Consider the following 14,404-nt stretch of genomic DNA (forward strand, 5'->3'; position numbering starts at 1 on the left):
ACCTGTCTTCTCATGAATGCTTAAAATGGAGAGCACTGTATACAACAAGCAAAGTTACACTTATTAAATGAATATGAGCTGTGCTCTGGGAAAACCAGGCTTAATGCATGTGTGTTAAGTGTTGTCCCTGATTAGCCTGTGCAGTCAGTTTTCATTGAAGATTTCCTTTCAAAGAAGTTTCCATGTTCCTGATTAGCAAGTCAGGATCTGTAACAACACTTTATGCACAGGGTTTAAACCCAGTTTACCCAGAGGGAGGCTAATATGAATGAAATGTTTGACAACAACAACTGCATCAGGCTAAGAAACCATCATCTCACTGTGTTTGTAAGCTGGATGAACTGAGCAGGCATGAGTTCACTGCCAAGTTGCTGGCAAGTAGAGAGAAGATCTACCTGGACCAGAAAACAGAACTAGACGTAGAGATGAAGAGTCTTGTAGAGAAACAGGTAGGATCTGTTCGGTATGTTGTGGTGTATATATTATAGATCTGATTAAGTGAAACCTGTCTTGACAATTAGGCAATGCCAGACTGTGCAACCTGTCTAGACAATTAGACCTAGTCAGATTCTGTGAAAATGTCTAGACAATTAGACCAAGTCAGACTCTGTGAAACATTTCAAGGCAATTAGACAAAGTTACAGACTCACTGAAACATTTAAAGACAATTAGACAAGGTCAGACCCCGCAAAACCTGCCAAGACAATTAAACAAGGCCAAACTCTGTAAAACTTGTCTAGACAATTAGACAAAGCAAGAGTCAGTTTCACCTGTCAAGACAATAAGAGAAGACAAGACCCTTACAAGTGTGTATAGACAATCGGACAAAGCCAGACACTGTGAAACCTGTCAAGATAAGTAAACATAGCGAAATCTGTCTAGACAATGAGTCAAAGCCAGATTCTGTAAAACAATTACTAGACAATTCAATATAATCAGACTCTGTGACACCCTTCTAGACAATTAGACAAAATCAGACTGTGACACCTGTCTAGACAAATAGACATACATGTAGTCAGAATCTGTGACACCTGTCTAGACAATAAGACATAGTCAGACTAAGTTAAACCATGTTGGAGATTTGCACAGTCTGATACCTGTACAAATGTATTCCTTAACCACTTTGATATGTGTGTTGATGCTTTTAATGTCTCTAAGAAACTCAAATTTAATTTAAGAAATTTCTTTATAGTCTGGGTCAAAGCATTTTTATATAGGTCAATATGAGCTGATCTAGGTAAACACAAGTTTCCCTATGTCAATGCTTTGCACATATATTAGGCAAATTGTTTCACATGACAGGCTTCCCATCTTTTGGCAGAGGTCAGTTGCAGAATGGTTCTACAAGGAGAGAGAGCTGCTATGTTCCCAGATATCACAATACTCAGAGCAGTTTGGAGGCTGGAGTTTGAATGGCCAGGAAGACCGACTAAAACACTATAGACAACAGTTAGAGGAGATCCTTGTAGAAAAACAGTCAATGGAGTCAGGTAATTATATGTCAGGGACTATGTCTTTGTTTATCATGAAAAAGATAATACTTCCATTGTTTTGATTCAAGTATAAGACAGATGTCAGATACTGGGATAATATGTTATCGTAGTACTGGTAGATCAGCTCATCCTGCAAAAGTGTTACTAGTTTATCTGACTGCTGTGAAATGCATGAAATAACAAAGTCAATAAAAACAAACATACACACAAAATTATTGTAGTTAAATTTGTTTCGTGCTTTTAAGTTTCTTAAGTTCTCAGTGTTGACTTCACCAACTTTTGTTTGTGATGTGTGTGTGTTAAGACCTCAGGATATGAATTTAATTTCATGATGTTAAGTTTCAAGTATCAGCAGTTTAAAATTCAACAAGTATAGGACCATGTTGATCAGTTTGACTTTCCACATTCTCTGAAAATATAGTTACAAATGTATGTTGATTCCCACGGTTGTTTGTATTGTACTTAAACATACCATTGCCTACTTCAAATGTAAAGTGTTTGCACTAATTGACAAGATCGATTATCATTCTGTATACAATTAATGTTCACGCAGTCAATTGGCAAGTAAAAGGCACAGTGCCTTTGAATTAAAAATATTTTTAACAGTTTCGATGTGTGTTTCATGTTTTATGTATCATTAATCTTTGCCAATTTGCTTTAATGGTTCCTGTCCATTGAAAAAACATGGATGCCATATGCTGGGACAGTTTTCCATACCACATAAAGTGAAATCTTGTGAACTGACTCACAATTGTTGCCCAATCTTCATGAATTTGCACAAAATATGTTTTATTATGATTTCCTGACAGGGTTCGATATGGTTCCTGTCTGTTAAAAACATGGCAACCATTTATATCCATTGCACCACACACAAAGTTGTACAGGAGAGTATAACTGTGCAATCAGGTTGTCTGGCTGGCTGACTGCTCTGCAGGTTCTGGTTGTCTCTTTGTGGCATTTATAGACAACTAAAGATGAATCAACTTGAAACTTCTTTTTAAGTAGATATCAACATCAAACTTCAAGGGTAAATAGTTATTAATGAGGTTAAGTGAGATACAAAAGAAGCATAACCTTACACTTTGTTGAATAAGAGTTATTGCCCTTTGTTTTCAGTGCTATATCTCAGAAACAATATAAGATTTAAACATGAAACTTCATTACTTAATTCAAGTTTTAAAGGCTTTATTTCCAACCCTTAGTTACTAATGATCAGCAAACAGCTTTAAACCTGAACAGACTGGGATTTACTCACAGGCTGTTCTGGTTTTATGCTGGTTGCAAAAGCCATTTTCACTTCGCTTCTCTATAGGGGAAAGGGTTAACCGATAATTTGGAAATTCTGAATTTGTATATTTCCAAAAGAAGGTAAATGTGAAAGTCAAAATCAATTAAGGGATAATGTGAATGTATGGGAAATCAGTCTTGAATCATCTATTTCTAGTTACATTTTATTTCCACATTCTAGAGATAGAGAAATTCTTAATGGAAGAAGTTGTTGTGACAACAATAACAGAAGAAAAAGAAGACCTTAAAAATAAACATGATAAAGAACAAGAAGTGATAACAGGTAAGAAGTTGATTTGTTTTAAGTATTCACAGGTACATTGTATAACGCTATGTAGCATTCTTGCTTTACTTACTATTGCTATGAGCACTTGTTTTCTATACACAATCATTTGTTCATTTCTATAAAAAAGATGTTGCATGACAGAAGTCTGCTTAATCTCTTTTTAATATATTGCCGCATTGGTACAAAAAGATACCCTGTGCCTTCTATTTTCAATGTCACAACGTACCTTTTTGCACCAATCTGGCAATTATACTTTGTTTTTTGTATCATTTTATTTTGCAAACATAATCAAACTCAACCTTGAATGCAAAAAAACATCAGTTTGTAGTGTTCGTGGAAACCTGAACTATTTAGCTAACATGAGCAGAAGGGTACTCAAGGTGAGCTATTATGATCACCCTATGTCTGGCTGGTCGCGTGACTGGTAAGCGGTGTGTTTCATCAACTTTTAGCTTGTAACCACACAGAAGGGTTATTTGGAGTATATCCTGGCCAAGTTCAAATCTGGGTCTATTGAATCCAAAAACTAGGTCACCAGGTCAAATCTTAGAAAAACCTTGTTACCATTCAATAGGGCTCAATCTTGATGAGACAGGGTCAGAATGTTTATCTGGACAATATCTAGTTTTAATCTGGATCACAAACTTCCTAAAAGACAGGAAAACCTTGTTGCCACCCTTAAGGCCAAAATAATTACTTTATATTGCTGAAACTTAATCGCAATGTGTATTTTCACATTAACTTGGTGGAGTTTGAATTTTTGTCAGGGGTGTAGAAAAACTAGGTCACCAGGTCAAATCTTCGGAAAACGTTACCATTTCAGAAGCAATATTTATTACTCAATCTTGATGAAACTTGGTCAGAAAGTTAATCTTGACAGTGTGTAGCTAAAGTTGTAATCTGGGCAAAGTGTGCACAAAACCTTGGTCACAAGATCATTTTCTTGAAATACCTCATTACCACTCAAGAGGATACATTTATGACTCAATCTTGATGAAACTTGGTAAGAATGTTTATTTCATCAATGTCTAGGCTGATTTTGAGTTTGTGTTACCGGTGTCCAAAAACGAGATAACCAGGTGAAATATTGTGTTACCTCTCCAGAAGCCACATTTATCATTCAATTGTAATAAAACTTGGTCAGAATATGTTTATAAACAAGGTTTAGTATGAATCTTGGTCACGTTTGTAAACAGAACTAGGTCACCAGCTCAATACCTTATTACCACTCTAGAGGATACTATCATGATTAATTATTGAAAAAACTTGGTCAGAATATTTATTTCAACATTATCTGGAGCATGTTGAACTTGGGTCATGTGTGTCCAAAAAGAAGGTCTATAGTTTGAGTCTTAAAAAAACTTGTACAACTCCAGAGTCCACTTTTATCACTCAGTTAAAATAATGGGAACATTACCGGTATTTCTTTGTTTAACAGCACTTCATTCAGAGCTCAACAATGAAACTGAGAAAACTGCGTGTCTTGAAAACCAATGCCAGGCTTTGTCAGAGCAGACTCAAAACAATCCTGAGTACATCAGGTAAATAGTGAATATCTCATTGCGGCCACACTCTAGAAAAATGCGTCATAATGCATGTGTGAACAGTTTTGTCCCAGATAAGCTTGTGCAGTTTGCACAGGCTTATTTTTGGCATTAAAACAACCTTAAAGATGTGAGGTTGGAAACCAGAATAGCCATGACATTCAAGAAATATGTTGTTTTCTTATTGCTTACATATATTTCTTCAAATTGATACTAGAGCACATTAATTTAAGTGTAGTTTAAACATTCTATGCATTTATGCATGCAATCATGTGTGCGTAAACTGACAGCATGTTACCTTTGTTTCAGGACTAGGAGTTTGTGCATATGTAACCTTTTGCAGTCCAAAAATTAGTATGTTTTGTCTAATCTTCAAAACACATCATGAACATGTTTGTAATATTTTACATAAATAGTTTTAGTTAAAAATTCATCTTAAAGGGACCTTTTCACAGATTTTGGCATGTTTTGAAGTTTGTCATTGAATGCTTTATATTGATAAATGTAAACATTAAATTTCAAAAGCTCCAGTAACAAATCAAACATAAAATTTAAAAAAGGAAAAAAGAGTAGCCCGCAGCTGGGCTCGAACCAGTGACCCCCGGAATCCTGAAGCAAAAGCGCATCAGCCAACTGAGCTATCCTGCCAATCATACATAACATGCGTATTTTATACGTTATATAAGCAATCTTCGTAATTTCACAAATTTAAACGACAACAACAGAACTCTCCAAATTATTCAATCGTTATGCATTGCAAGGCTTTATAATTTTTAGGTTTTTAAATCGTCAAAAGATGCATATAGTGGCTATATTAGACCATGCCAAATGTTTAGTAATACTGTTTCCTCACAAATATCATAACTAAACCGAAAATTTGCGAATCTGAAAGAACTTTTTTCAATTTTGTCAATTTACCAAACCGTGAAAAGATCTCTTTAAGCTTTAGCAGTTTTGTTTTTAGGGACTCAACTCTGTGTTCGAAGCCTATCCAAGTTTAAGTAAATATATTTGAGCCTCATTATGGGAAAACAGGGCTTAATGCGTAAAGTGTCATCACAGATAATCCTTGCAGTCCACACAGGCAAATCTGGGACAACACTTTACTTTTTTCCCCAGAACGAAAATCATTTTATTCCAGCCTTGTGAAGGAATTGGAGGAATGCAAGCAACAGTCTGCTTTATTGGATGAGGAACACACAAGGCTACAAGATGAACTGAATAATCTTCATCAGCAGTTGTGGCAGCAGCAACTGCAGCAACAGCAGACAAAGAAGTTACAACAGCTGAGGGACAATGTGTTAGTGACCCCTTACAGTGAAGCTGGTCAGCAAGAGTCATCAACCTCTGAGAGTCAGAAACCAGTTCTGGTGAGTTATGTCATTTGCCGAGTATCGTAAACGTACTCGAGTTTAATATTCAGACTCAACTGCTCAGACTCAAATGCAAGTGTTTTTTCTTAATTTTTCCAATGAGTTTTACTTTATTCTCAATTTGCTGTTAATAAAAGCTTTTTTAAATCTGGCTCAACTCTTGCTTTGAAGAGGAATATGTGAATATTCCTTTTGCTGAGATTTGAGATTGTTTGTGGGTTGACCAACATTATCAATACTCAGCTGTTTGGAAACTCAAGTTGAGCAAACACATTGAGAATGTTCTTGATGCTGTGCCATTATGTGAATACCTGGCAGATGTACATGGGCCTCACTATTACAAATTTAACCAATAAGTCAATAAGTTAAATATAGCCCTACATTTGGATTGTTATTCCTAAAAAAAAATACCCTAACAGGGGAATCCTGCACTTTAACCATGCTATGATATGAAGCGCTTCATGCAGAAATGGGTCTTAAGCAATTTGCAGCCAGCGTAGCCCTAGACCAGCCTGCACAATCCGTTAGTTATCATGTAAGTTAAAAGTGATGCAATGTTTCGTGGTCTCATTAGCAGACAGGGTAGCTCCTGACCAGAATCTGCATATGGCATAATACCCAGTTTCGTATGACACTTTTAAACTATAAGCTTTATAATAGCTTAATACACAAAATCAATAAAATTGTTGATGCTTCCACATAAGTCAATTAGTCAGCGCAAGTAAATTCACACTTGTTTCTTTCTTATTTGAAATGAAAAAAAATACAGATGTCATCCCTGTGTAGATTTTACAGGATGTCACAGGACGACATTTGTCATGCACATGTATCTTTTTTTTAAATATAATTATTTGCTTCATACAAATTGATTGTTTTGTTTTTTTGCAAATAGGTGGAGTCAAATACAGACGATTACAGCTGTGAGAAAATGGAAGATTTGTTCTCAGACTCTGATGACCTTGATCTAGAAACAGACAAAGGTCAGGGTGAAACTGACAGGGGTCAAGGTGATTCTAAGCTTAAAGGTCAAAGTGATTTCCAAACTGCTAGTGATGTAATGCAGGCAGACATATCTGCGGAACTAAGCATGAATAATTCCAGTGTTATTGGAAAATATAAACAGCAAGATGACATTACCCAGAGCGGTGAATGGAAACACATGCCATCATCCCAGTTGTTATCCTTGCCGTTAACATCGAAGAAGATTTTTCGGTCTTGCAGCAAAAATTAGATAACTGTTATAATTGTGTTTATTAATTAATTTCATTGAAGGATAACTGCTTAGAGAAATATAAATGAGCATTACTGTGTGAAAACAGGGTTTAATACATATGTAGGCAGTTTTATTCAAGATCAGCCTGTGCAGCCAGCACAGGCTTATAAGGGGTCACATTATTCTTCTAAACTGGAAAGTCAATACGAAGAGACATTCTTTAAGTAAAAAATACAATAGAAGCCGTATAGTTATTAATGTTTATTAATGAATTACTTAAGCCCTGTTTTTCCAGAGCAAGACTCAAATCACAATATTTATGATTCCGGATCCAGGATGTAGTGGTGAAAAAAGGTTGAAATTATCATTGAATTTTATGAACAGGATAAACACAAGTACTTTTATAAACCACAGTTTTATATTACATATTTTGCCTTAAAATACAGGTAAAAACAATTTTATTTTTTTACTTGTTATTCTTAGTAGTGGCATAGTGGGTATGATAGAGGTCCCTGATAGTATAGACAGTTGACAGTTCAATCCCTCAGAGAGCATTCAAATGATTTCTTTCTTAAAATGTCAAGTACTAATAGTACCCTGAAAACAAACTCAAAAGTGTTGCAATATATATATAGTCAGATGGCTTTCGACTGAAGTCAGAAATGGAAGTAGAGTTATAACTACCTTTTCATGTATAAGTGTATGTGAATATTGTTTGTTTATACTTTGGTTGTTGCCCGACATAATATTTAAAGCTGTTTCCTGAAATATGAGATGTTTCGTTGAATATGCTGCACCAAAAGAAGTGCTTTGTGTATTGTAAGGATCTTTGGTTTCACCAAACAAACAAATAATGAATAAAATATTTAAAACTTGTATTGTGTATTTTAATACAATATTTCTAAATGCTTAATGGACAATATGCACACATTTACATACCTTTTCTATTTAATGTACAAATGTATGCATAATTGTGAAGCCATAATTGCAGTTGCAATAAATCAACTGAAAAAAAACACATTATATTTGATTGTAATAATAAACAAAATAATGTACAAAGTGCTTTTTGTTATTAACCAATTAATTATTTTATATTCATTATTGCATATTGACTTCATTGAAAGGGGATAAAGTTTATTCTTACAAAAGTGAATGGGCTATAATGTGTTTTTCCCCAAAACCACTGTATGTCCACTTGCACATTGTGTTAGAAAGGAATATCTGAACAACTAATGACTGTTTATAAGAAGTGTATTAAGGCTGAACTCATATTTAAGTTCAACTAAAACATGTTGTGTGAACTAAATGATTAAGGAAGAAAAATCTTTACAAATGAACTTGTGCATGTTGACATGTATGTGTTTAACGGATGCAATTTCTCCAACAGTCACACAGTGTTATTGCTTGATGATTTTCAAATTCACATTATATACAGAAGCATTTGTAAAACCTTTTTATATTTTCATGAGAAAAATAATTCAGAACTAATTGAGGTAGTGAAGTGTGGAGTGGCAGTAGATATCAGCTGGTATTGTTATTTTCCCATGGAGTGGCGGTATATATCAGGTAGTCTTGTTATTTCCCCTTGGAGTGGCTGTAGATATCAGCTGGTCTTGTTATTTCCCCATGATTGGCAGTAGATAAGAGCTGGTCTTGTTATTTCCCGAATGGAATGGCAGTAGATATCAGCTGTTATTTTAATTTGCCCATAGAGTGGCAGTAGATATCAGCTGGTCTTGTTATTTCCACAAGGAGAAGCAGTATATATCAGCTGGTCTTGTTATTTCCCCATGCAGTGGTAGTAGATATCAGATTTTTTTGTTATTTCCCCATGGGGTAGCAGTAAATATTAGCTGATCTTGTTATTTCCCCATAAAATAGATGTATATACCAGCTGGACTTGTTATTTTCCCATGGGGTAGCAGAAGAAATCAACTGGTCTTGTTATTTCCACTTGGAGTAGCAGTAGATATCAGCTAATCTTGTTTTTTCCCATGGAGTGACAGTCGATATCAGTTGGTCTTGTTATTTCCCCATGGAGTAGCAGTAGATATCAGCTGGTCTTGTTATTTCACCATGGAGTAGCAATTAATACCAGCTGGACTTATTTCAAAATGAACTGGCAGTAGATTTTAGCTAGTCTTGTTATTTCTCCATGGAGTGGCAATAGATGTCATTTGGTCTGTATATTTCCCAGTGGGTGGCAGTAAATATCAGCTGGTCTTGTTATTTACCCATGTAGTAGCAATATATATCAGCTGGTCTTGTTATGTCCCCATGGATTGACAGAAGAAATCAGCTGTTCTTGTTATTCCCTAGTGGGATGACAGTAAATATCAGCTGGTCTTGTTATTTCCCCATGGAGTGGCTGTATTTATCAGCTTGTCTTGTTATTTCCTCATGGAGTGGCTGTATATATCAGCTGATTTGTTATTTCCCCATGGAGTGGCAGTAGATATCAGCTGGTCTTGTTATTTCCCCATGGAGTGGCAGTATATATCAGCTGGTCTTGTTATTTCCCCATGGAGTGGCAGTATATATCAGCTGGTCTTGTTATTTCCCCATGGAGTGGCTGTAGATATCAGCTGGTCTTGTTATTTCCCCATGGAGTGGCAGTAGACATCAGCTGGTCTTGTTATTTCCCCATGGAGTGGCTGTATATATCAGCTGGTCTTGTTATTTCCCCATGGAGTGGCAGTAGATATCAGCTGGTCTTGTTATTTCCCAATGCAGTGACAATAGACATCAGCTGGTCTTGTTCGTTTCCCGATGGAGTAGTAGTAGATATCAGCTGATCTTGTCATTTTCCAGTGGAGTCTTGTCATTTCCCCACGGAGTAACATTAGATATCAGCTGGTCTTGTTATTTCCCTATGAAGTAACAGTAGATATTAGCTGGTCTTGTTATTTCCCCCATGGAGTTGCAGTAGATGTCAGCTTGTTGTGTTATTTACCCATGGAGTAGCAGTAGATATCAGCTCGTTTTGTTATTTCCCCATGGAGTGACAGTAGATATCGGGTAGTCTTGTTATTCCCCTGTGGAGTGGAAGTAGATATTTAATAGCTGGGTTTGTTATTTTCCAATGAATTGGCAGTAGATATCAGCTGGTCTTGTTTTTTCCCCATGGAGTAGCAGTATATATCAGCTGGCCTTGTTATTTCCCCGTGGAGTAACTGTAGATATCAGCTGGTCTTGTTTTTTCCCAAGGATTATCCATTTCCAATCATGAATGGTAACTATGTATTAATATGTTTGTCTTGTCTATTTCCAGATCTTTGTGGACATCCTTCAGACGATTAATAAATTCATATAGAGGAAGATAGAGACTTTATTTATGTCCACAAAGATAAGTTATCTTTCAGTGTGATTTAAACACAATAACTGCTCTTTGTTCGAAATAAACTGGGCTGTACCGTAGTTGGAGCTGGGTGGGCATGTGGTGGCCCATCACAGGACCAGAGAAATGACCGTAAAACAAGAACTAAACATTGTGAGGCATGGACATCCACATGTGTAAAATGTGCGGTTAAAGGACACTTCACGTCATGTTGCAGCAAGTGTGTCAATTGTAGTAAATGGGTCATCGTGATTCATCTTCAAGGGAACTGTCCAAAGAATAGGAACAATAAGTATCAAAACAATAGACCACATGACAATTCAAATTCAAACAGAGTTAAGAATGTTAATGACGTGGGTTATGTCATTCAGTTATGTACTGTGTCTGAAGAAAGCCTATCATGTGACATACAAACATTACATAGTCTTCAGCACCATGTGTTCCATGGCCAGTGGATTGCACGGCCTTCAAAGCCACATCCAATGATCACAGTGACAGTCACACCAGTTCCACAGGACCACACATTGTTTGGGTACCCAATGAATGACACCTCGAAACTGAAATCCTTGAACCTGGCTATGGTAGCCGATACAGGGTGCCAAAGTTCGATAATGCCATTACAGTACGTCAATCACATGGGAATCACAAAGCAAGATCTTCTTCCAGTAAAACTTACCATGCGTGGAGCCTTCAAAGAAGATCTAGGTGTGATTGGAGCTATTGCTATTAACGTTCAAACCACTAATGCAATGGCACCTACCAATATCCGACCGAGTGCCAAGTTTATTGATGCTGTTCGTAACTTCCCGGTCCCTACAGACATCACTGGGGCAAGGGCATGGTTTGGACTCATTAACCAGGGTGCCTATGCTTTTGCCAGAACAAAGCAAATGAAGCCATTCCGAACTCTGCTCAAACCATCTACAAAATTGGAGTGGACAGATGAACTCACCAAAGCATTCAGCCAGTCCAAAGAAGCCATCATACAAGAAATGAGGGATGGTGTCCGCTTATTTGACCCTGCTCGATTGACGTGTCTTTCCACAGATTGGTCAGTTGATGGGGTTGGCTTCCTCATGATGCAAAAATACTGTGCATGTACTTCCAGAACCCCTGCATGTTGCCCTGAAGGTTGGAAACTTTGTCTTGTTGGAAGCAGATTCACCCACCCAGCAGAGAGTAGGTACGCTGCCATTGAAGGTGAGGCTTTAGCCGTTGTGTATGCTCTTCACAAAACACACTATTATGTGCTTGGATGCACAGACCTTATCATTGCCACAGATCATAAGCCACTCCTGCAGATCCTGAATGATTGTTCACTCTCTGAGATTGCCAACAGACGCTTACTAAACCTCAAGGAGAAGACACTTGGATACCGATTTACTGTGGTCCATGTTCCAGGCAAGAAGAATCTCCGTCCTGATGCTGCATCACGCTACCCAACAGGTAGTCCGGAATGCCTCCATCTTCCAGGAGACCCGGCGGAACTTCATTCACTGGCTGATGAGCATATTTCTATCCATGACATGCTCACTAGTCTATACTCACAATCGGATGATACCGATGATGCTGATGATGGATCCACATTGGCAGCAGCGTCCAGTACTCCATTCTGTATGTACAGTGGTTACATGGGACATGCTTCGTGAGGCTACGGCGTCCGACCCGAATCTCCGAAACCTCGTTCAATGCATAGCACAGGGATTCCCAGAAGATACCAAAGATTTGCCACCAGAGTTAAGAGCTTACCATCATTTATCACCCAGTATGTGTGTAGTGGATGGCGTGATACTTGTGGCTCATCGCGTTGTGATTCCAGCTGTACTCCGGGAATCTGTACTTCACGCACTTCATGCTGCACACCAAGGCGTCAGTGCAATGCAGGCGAGGGCTGTGGACTCGGTATACTGGCCAAACATCACTGTTGATATTGCAAGGATTAGAGACCAATGCGTACACTGCCACAAAATAGCTAAATCAAACCCCATGCAGCCCCCAGTTGAAATTAAGCCACCTGAGTTCCCGTTCCAACAGATTTGTGCTGACTATTTCACTTACAACAATACTGACTATGTTGTGGTCGTGGACAGATATTCTAACTGGCCGATGGTGTAAAAGTCTGAGTCTGGTGCAGAGGGACTAGTTAAATGTCTGCGGGAGACATTTGTTACCTTTGGCATTCCGGAAGAGTTGACATCAGATGGTGGACCACAGTTCACGGCTGGTAAGACACAAGAGTTTCTACGGAACTGGGGCGTCAGACACAGGCTTTGCTCAGTTGCGAACCCACATGCCAATTCTAGGGCAGAACTTGCTGTGAAGACTGTTAAACGCATGCTAATGAATAACACATCGCCCACAGGGTCTTTAGACACTGACAAATTCCAGCGGGCTTTACTGGTCTACAGAAACTCGATTGATCCAGAAACAAAGGCATCACCAGCGCTCATTTTGTTTGGCTGACCCATTCGTGATCCAATTCCGATACTGATGGGATGTTATCAACAACACGAGACTTGGAAGGAATTACTGTCGCATCGCGAGAGGGCATTGGCGAAGCGCCACTCCAGAGACCACAAAAAGTGGTCGGAACATACTAGGCAATTACCCCCACTGCAGATTGGAGACCATGTGTTCATTCAAAATCTTGTTGGAAACCAGCCCAGGCCATGGGACCGCACAGGTGTAGTGATTGAGGTGCGGCAATTTCACCAATATGTGGTCAGAGTTGATGGAACGGGTAGGGTCACCCTACGTAACAGACAGTACTTGAGAAAAATCTCCCCGTTCTTCAGTAAACCAACGGATCCCCTCGTGAAAGCAGTTGAGTCACATCGTCCCAAATCAACATCTTTAACTCATGAACAGGCACAACACCCTCAGTTGTTACCGACACCTACTGCTACTGAGGAAGCAACCCCTAAAGTTACATAGGAACCGGCCTTGCCTCCACCACAACCAACCCTGGATCCGGCCGTCTAGACTGATACAATCCCACCAACCGAGGATGTACAACCTGATCCTTCTACTCCCATGAACAGAGACACTGGAGGGACAAAGATACCACGAGAGCTCGCTAGGTTGCTACCATACAATACTGCAGGAGAAAAGGAACTGTTACCACCTAGGCGGCCTGGCCGAAAGTCTCATTTCACAGATGGTTGAAATACCTGTGTGTGTTGACTTATAAACTGTTTAATGCCCGATAGTTATCATTTGTTGACTGTTTCCAGTTTGCGTTTTTTTTAAGATTATTGAAATCATAATCATCATGATCATTCGAGAGACATTCATGTTTTATTCTTTATAATCATGATAATTGTTACACATATTAATTTTCAGGAATCAGTTTTTCACGTACCCTCAAAAACTTACCCCCATGAAGGGAGATAACTAAGTATTAATATGTATGTCTTGTCTATTTCCAGATCTTTGTGGACATCCTTTTCCAACTTCCACATTTTCATCTAGTCAATTTGTTTTACAGCATACCATACAAACTTGAAAGCTTGGGGAGGAGAGGACTCTTGTAATCTTTTACATTGTCTGATTTCTGTATAACTTTTAAATTTGTGTGATTTATGTAATTTAACTTGTTTTATAATGTTGTTATTATGGAAAAGTTATTCCATCCTTTAGACGATTAATAAATTCAAATAGAGGAAGATAGAGACTTTATTTAAATGGGGTGAAAATATATTTATAAGACTATACCTGTATATAAAAACCCAACAGTAGATAACACAGAAAATGTGGTCCCTGAATATCTTGTTTAAACTGCAAAGCATTTTTAAACTGCACATACTTATTTTGGACAATTCTTTACAAACATGAGTTAAGCCTGGTTTTCCAGAGAAATGTCTCATAGTTT

General features: G+C 37.9%; 1 protein-coding gene across 3 annotated transcripts in view; it reads left to right on the forward strand.

Moving 5' to 3' along the window:
• LOC127843165 (involucrin-like) overlaps window positions 1-8,072 on the forward strand; it is a 10,279-nt gene extending 2,207 nt beyond the window's left edge. For 2 of the 3 annotated variants that reach the window (XM_052373025.1, XM_052373024.1), the window contains 6 exons: window positions 333-449; window positions 1,322-1,490; window positions 2,962-3,063; window positions 4,505-4,607; window positions 5,752-5,980; window positions 6,876-8,072. In XM_052373025.1, the coding sequence (XP_052228985.1) occupies window positions 333-449; window positions 1,322-1,490; window positions 2,962-3,063; window positions 4,505-4,607; window positions 5,752-5,980; window positions 6,876-7,214 (1,059 nt within the window). In that variant the 3' untranslated portion in view covers window positions 7,215-8,072. Of the gene's footprint in view, window positions 1-332; window positions 450-1,321; window positions 1,491-2,961; window positions 3,064-4,504; window positions 4,608-5,751; window positions 5,981-6,402; window positions 6,519-6,875 lie in introns of all 3 variants that reach the window. The other variant, XR_008032110.1, reaches the window with a different exon arrangement.
• The last annotated feature ends 6,332 nt before the right edge of the window (window positions 8,073-14,404 follow it).

This window comes from Dreissena polymorpha, chromosome 8, assembly GCF_020536995.1.
Source record: "Dreissena polymorpha isolate Duluth1 chromosome 8, UMN_Dpol_1.0, whole genome shotgun sequence".
Classification (NCBI taxonomy): Eukaryota; Metazoa; Mollusca; class Bivalvia; order Myida; family Dreissenidae; genus Dreissena; species Dreissena polymorpha.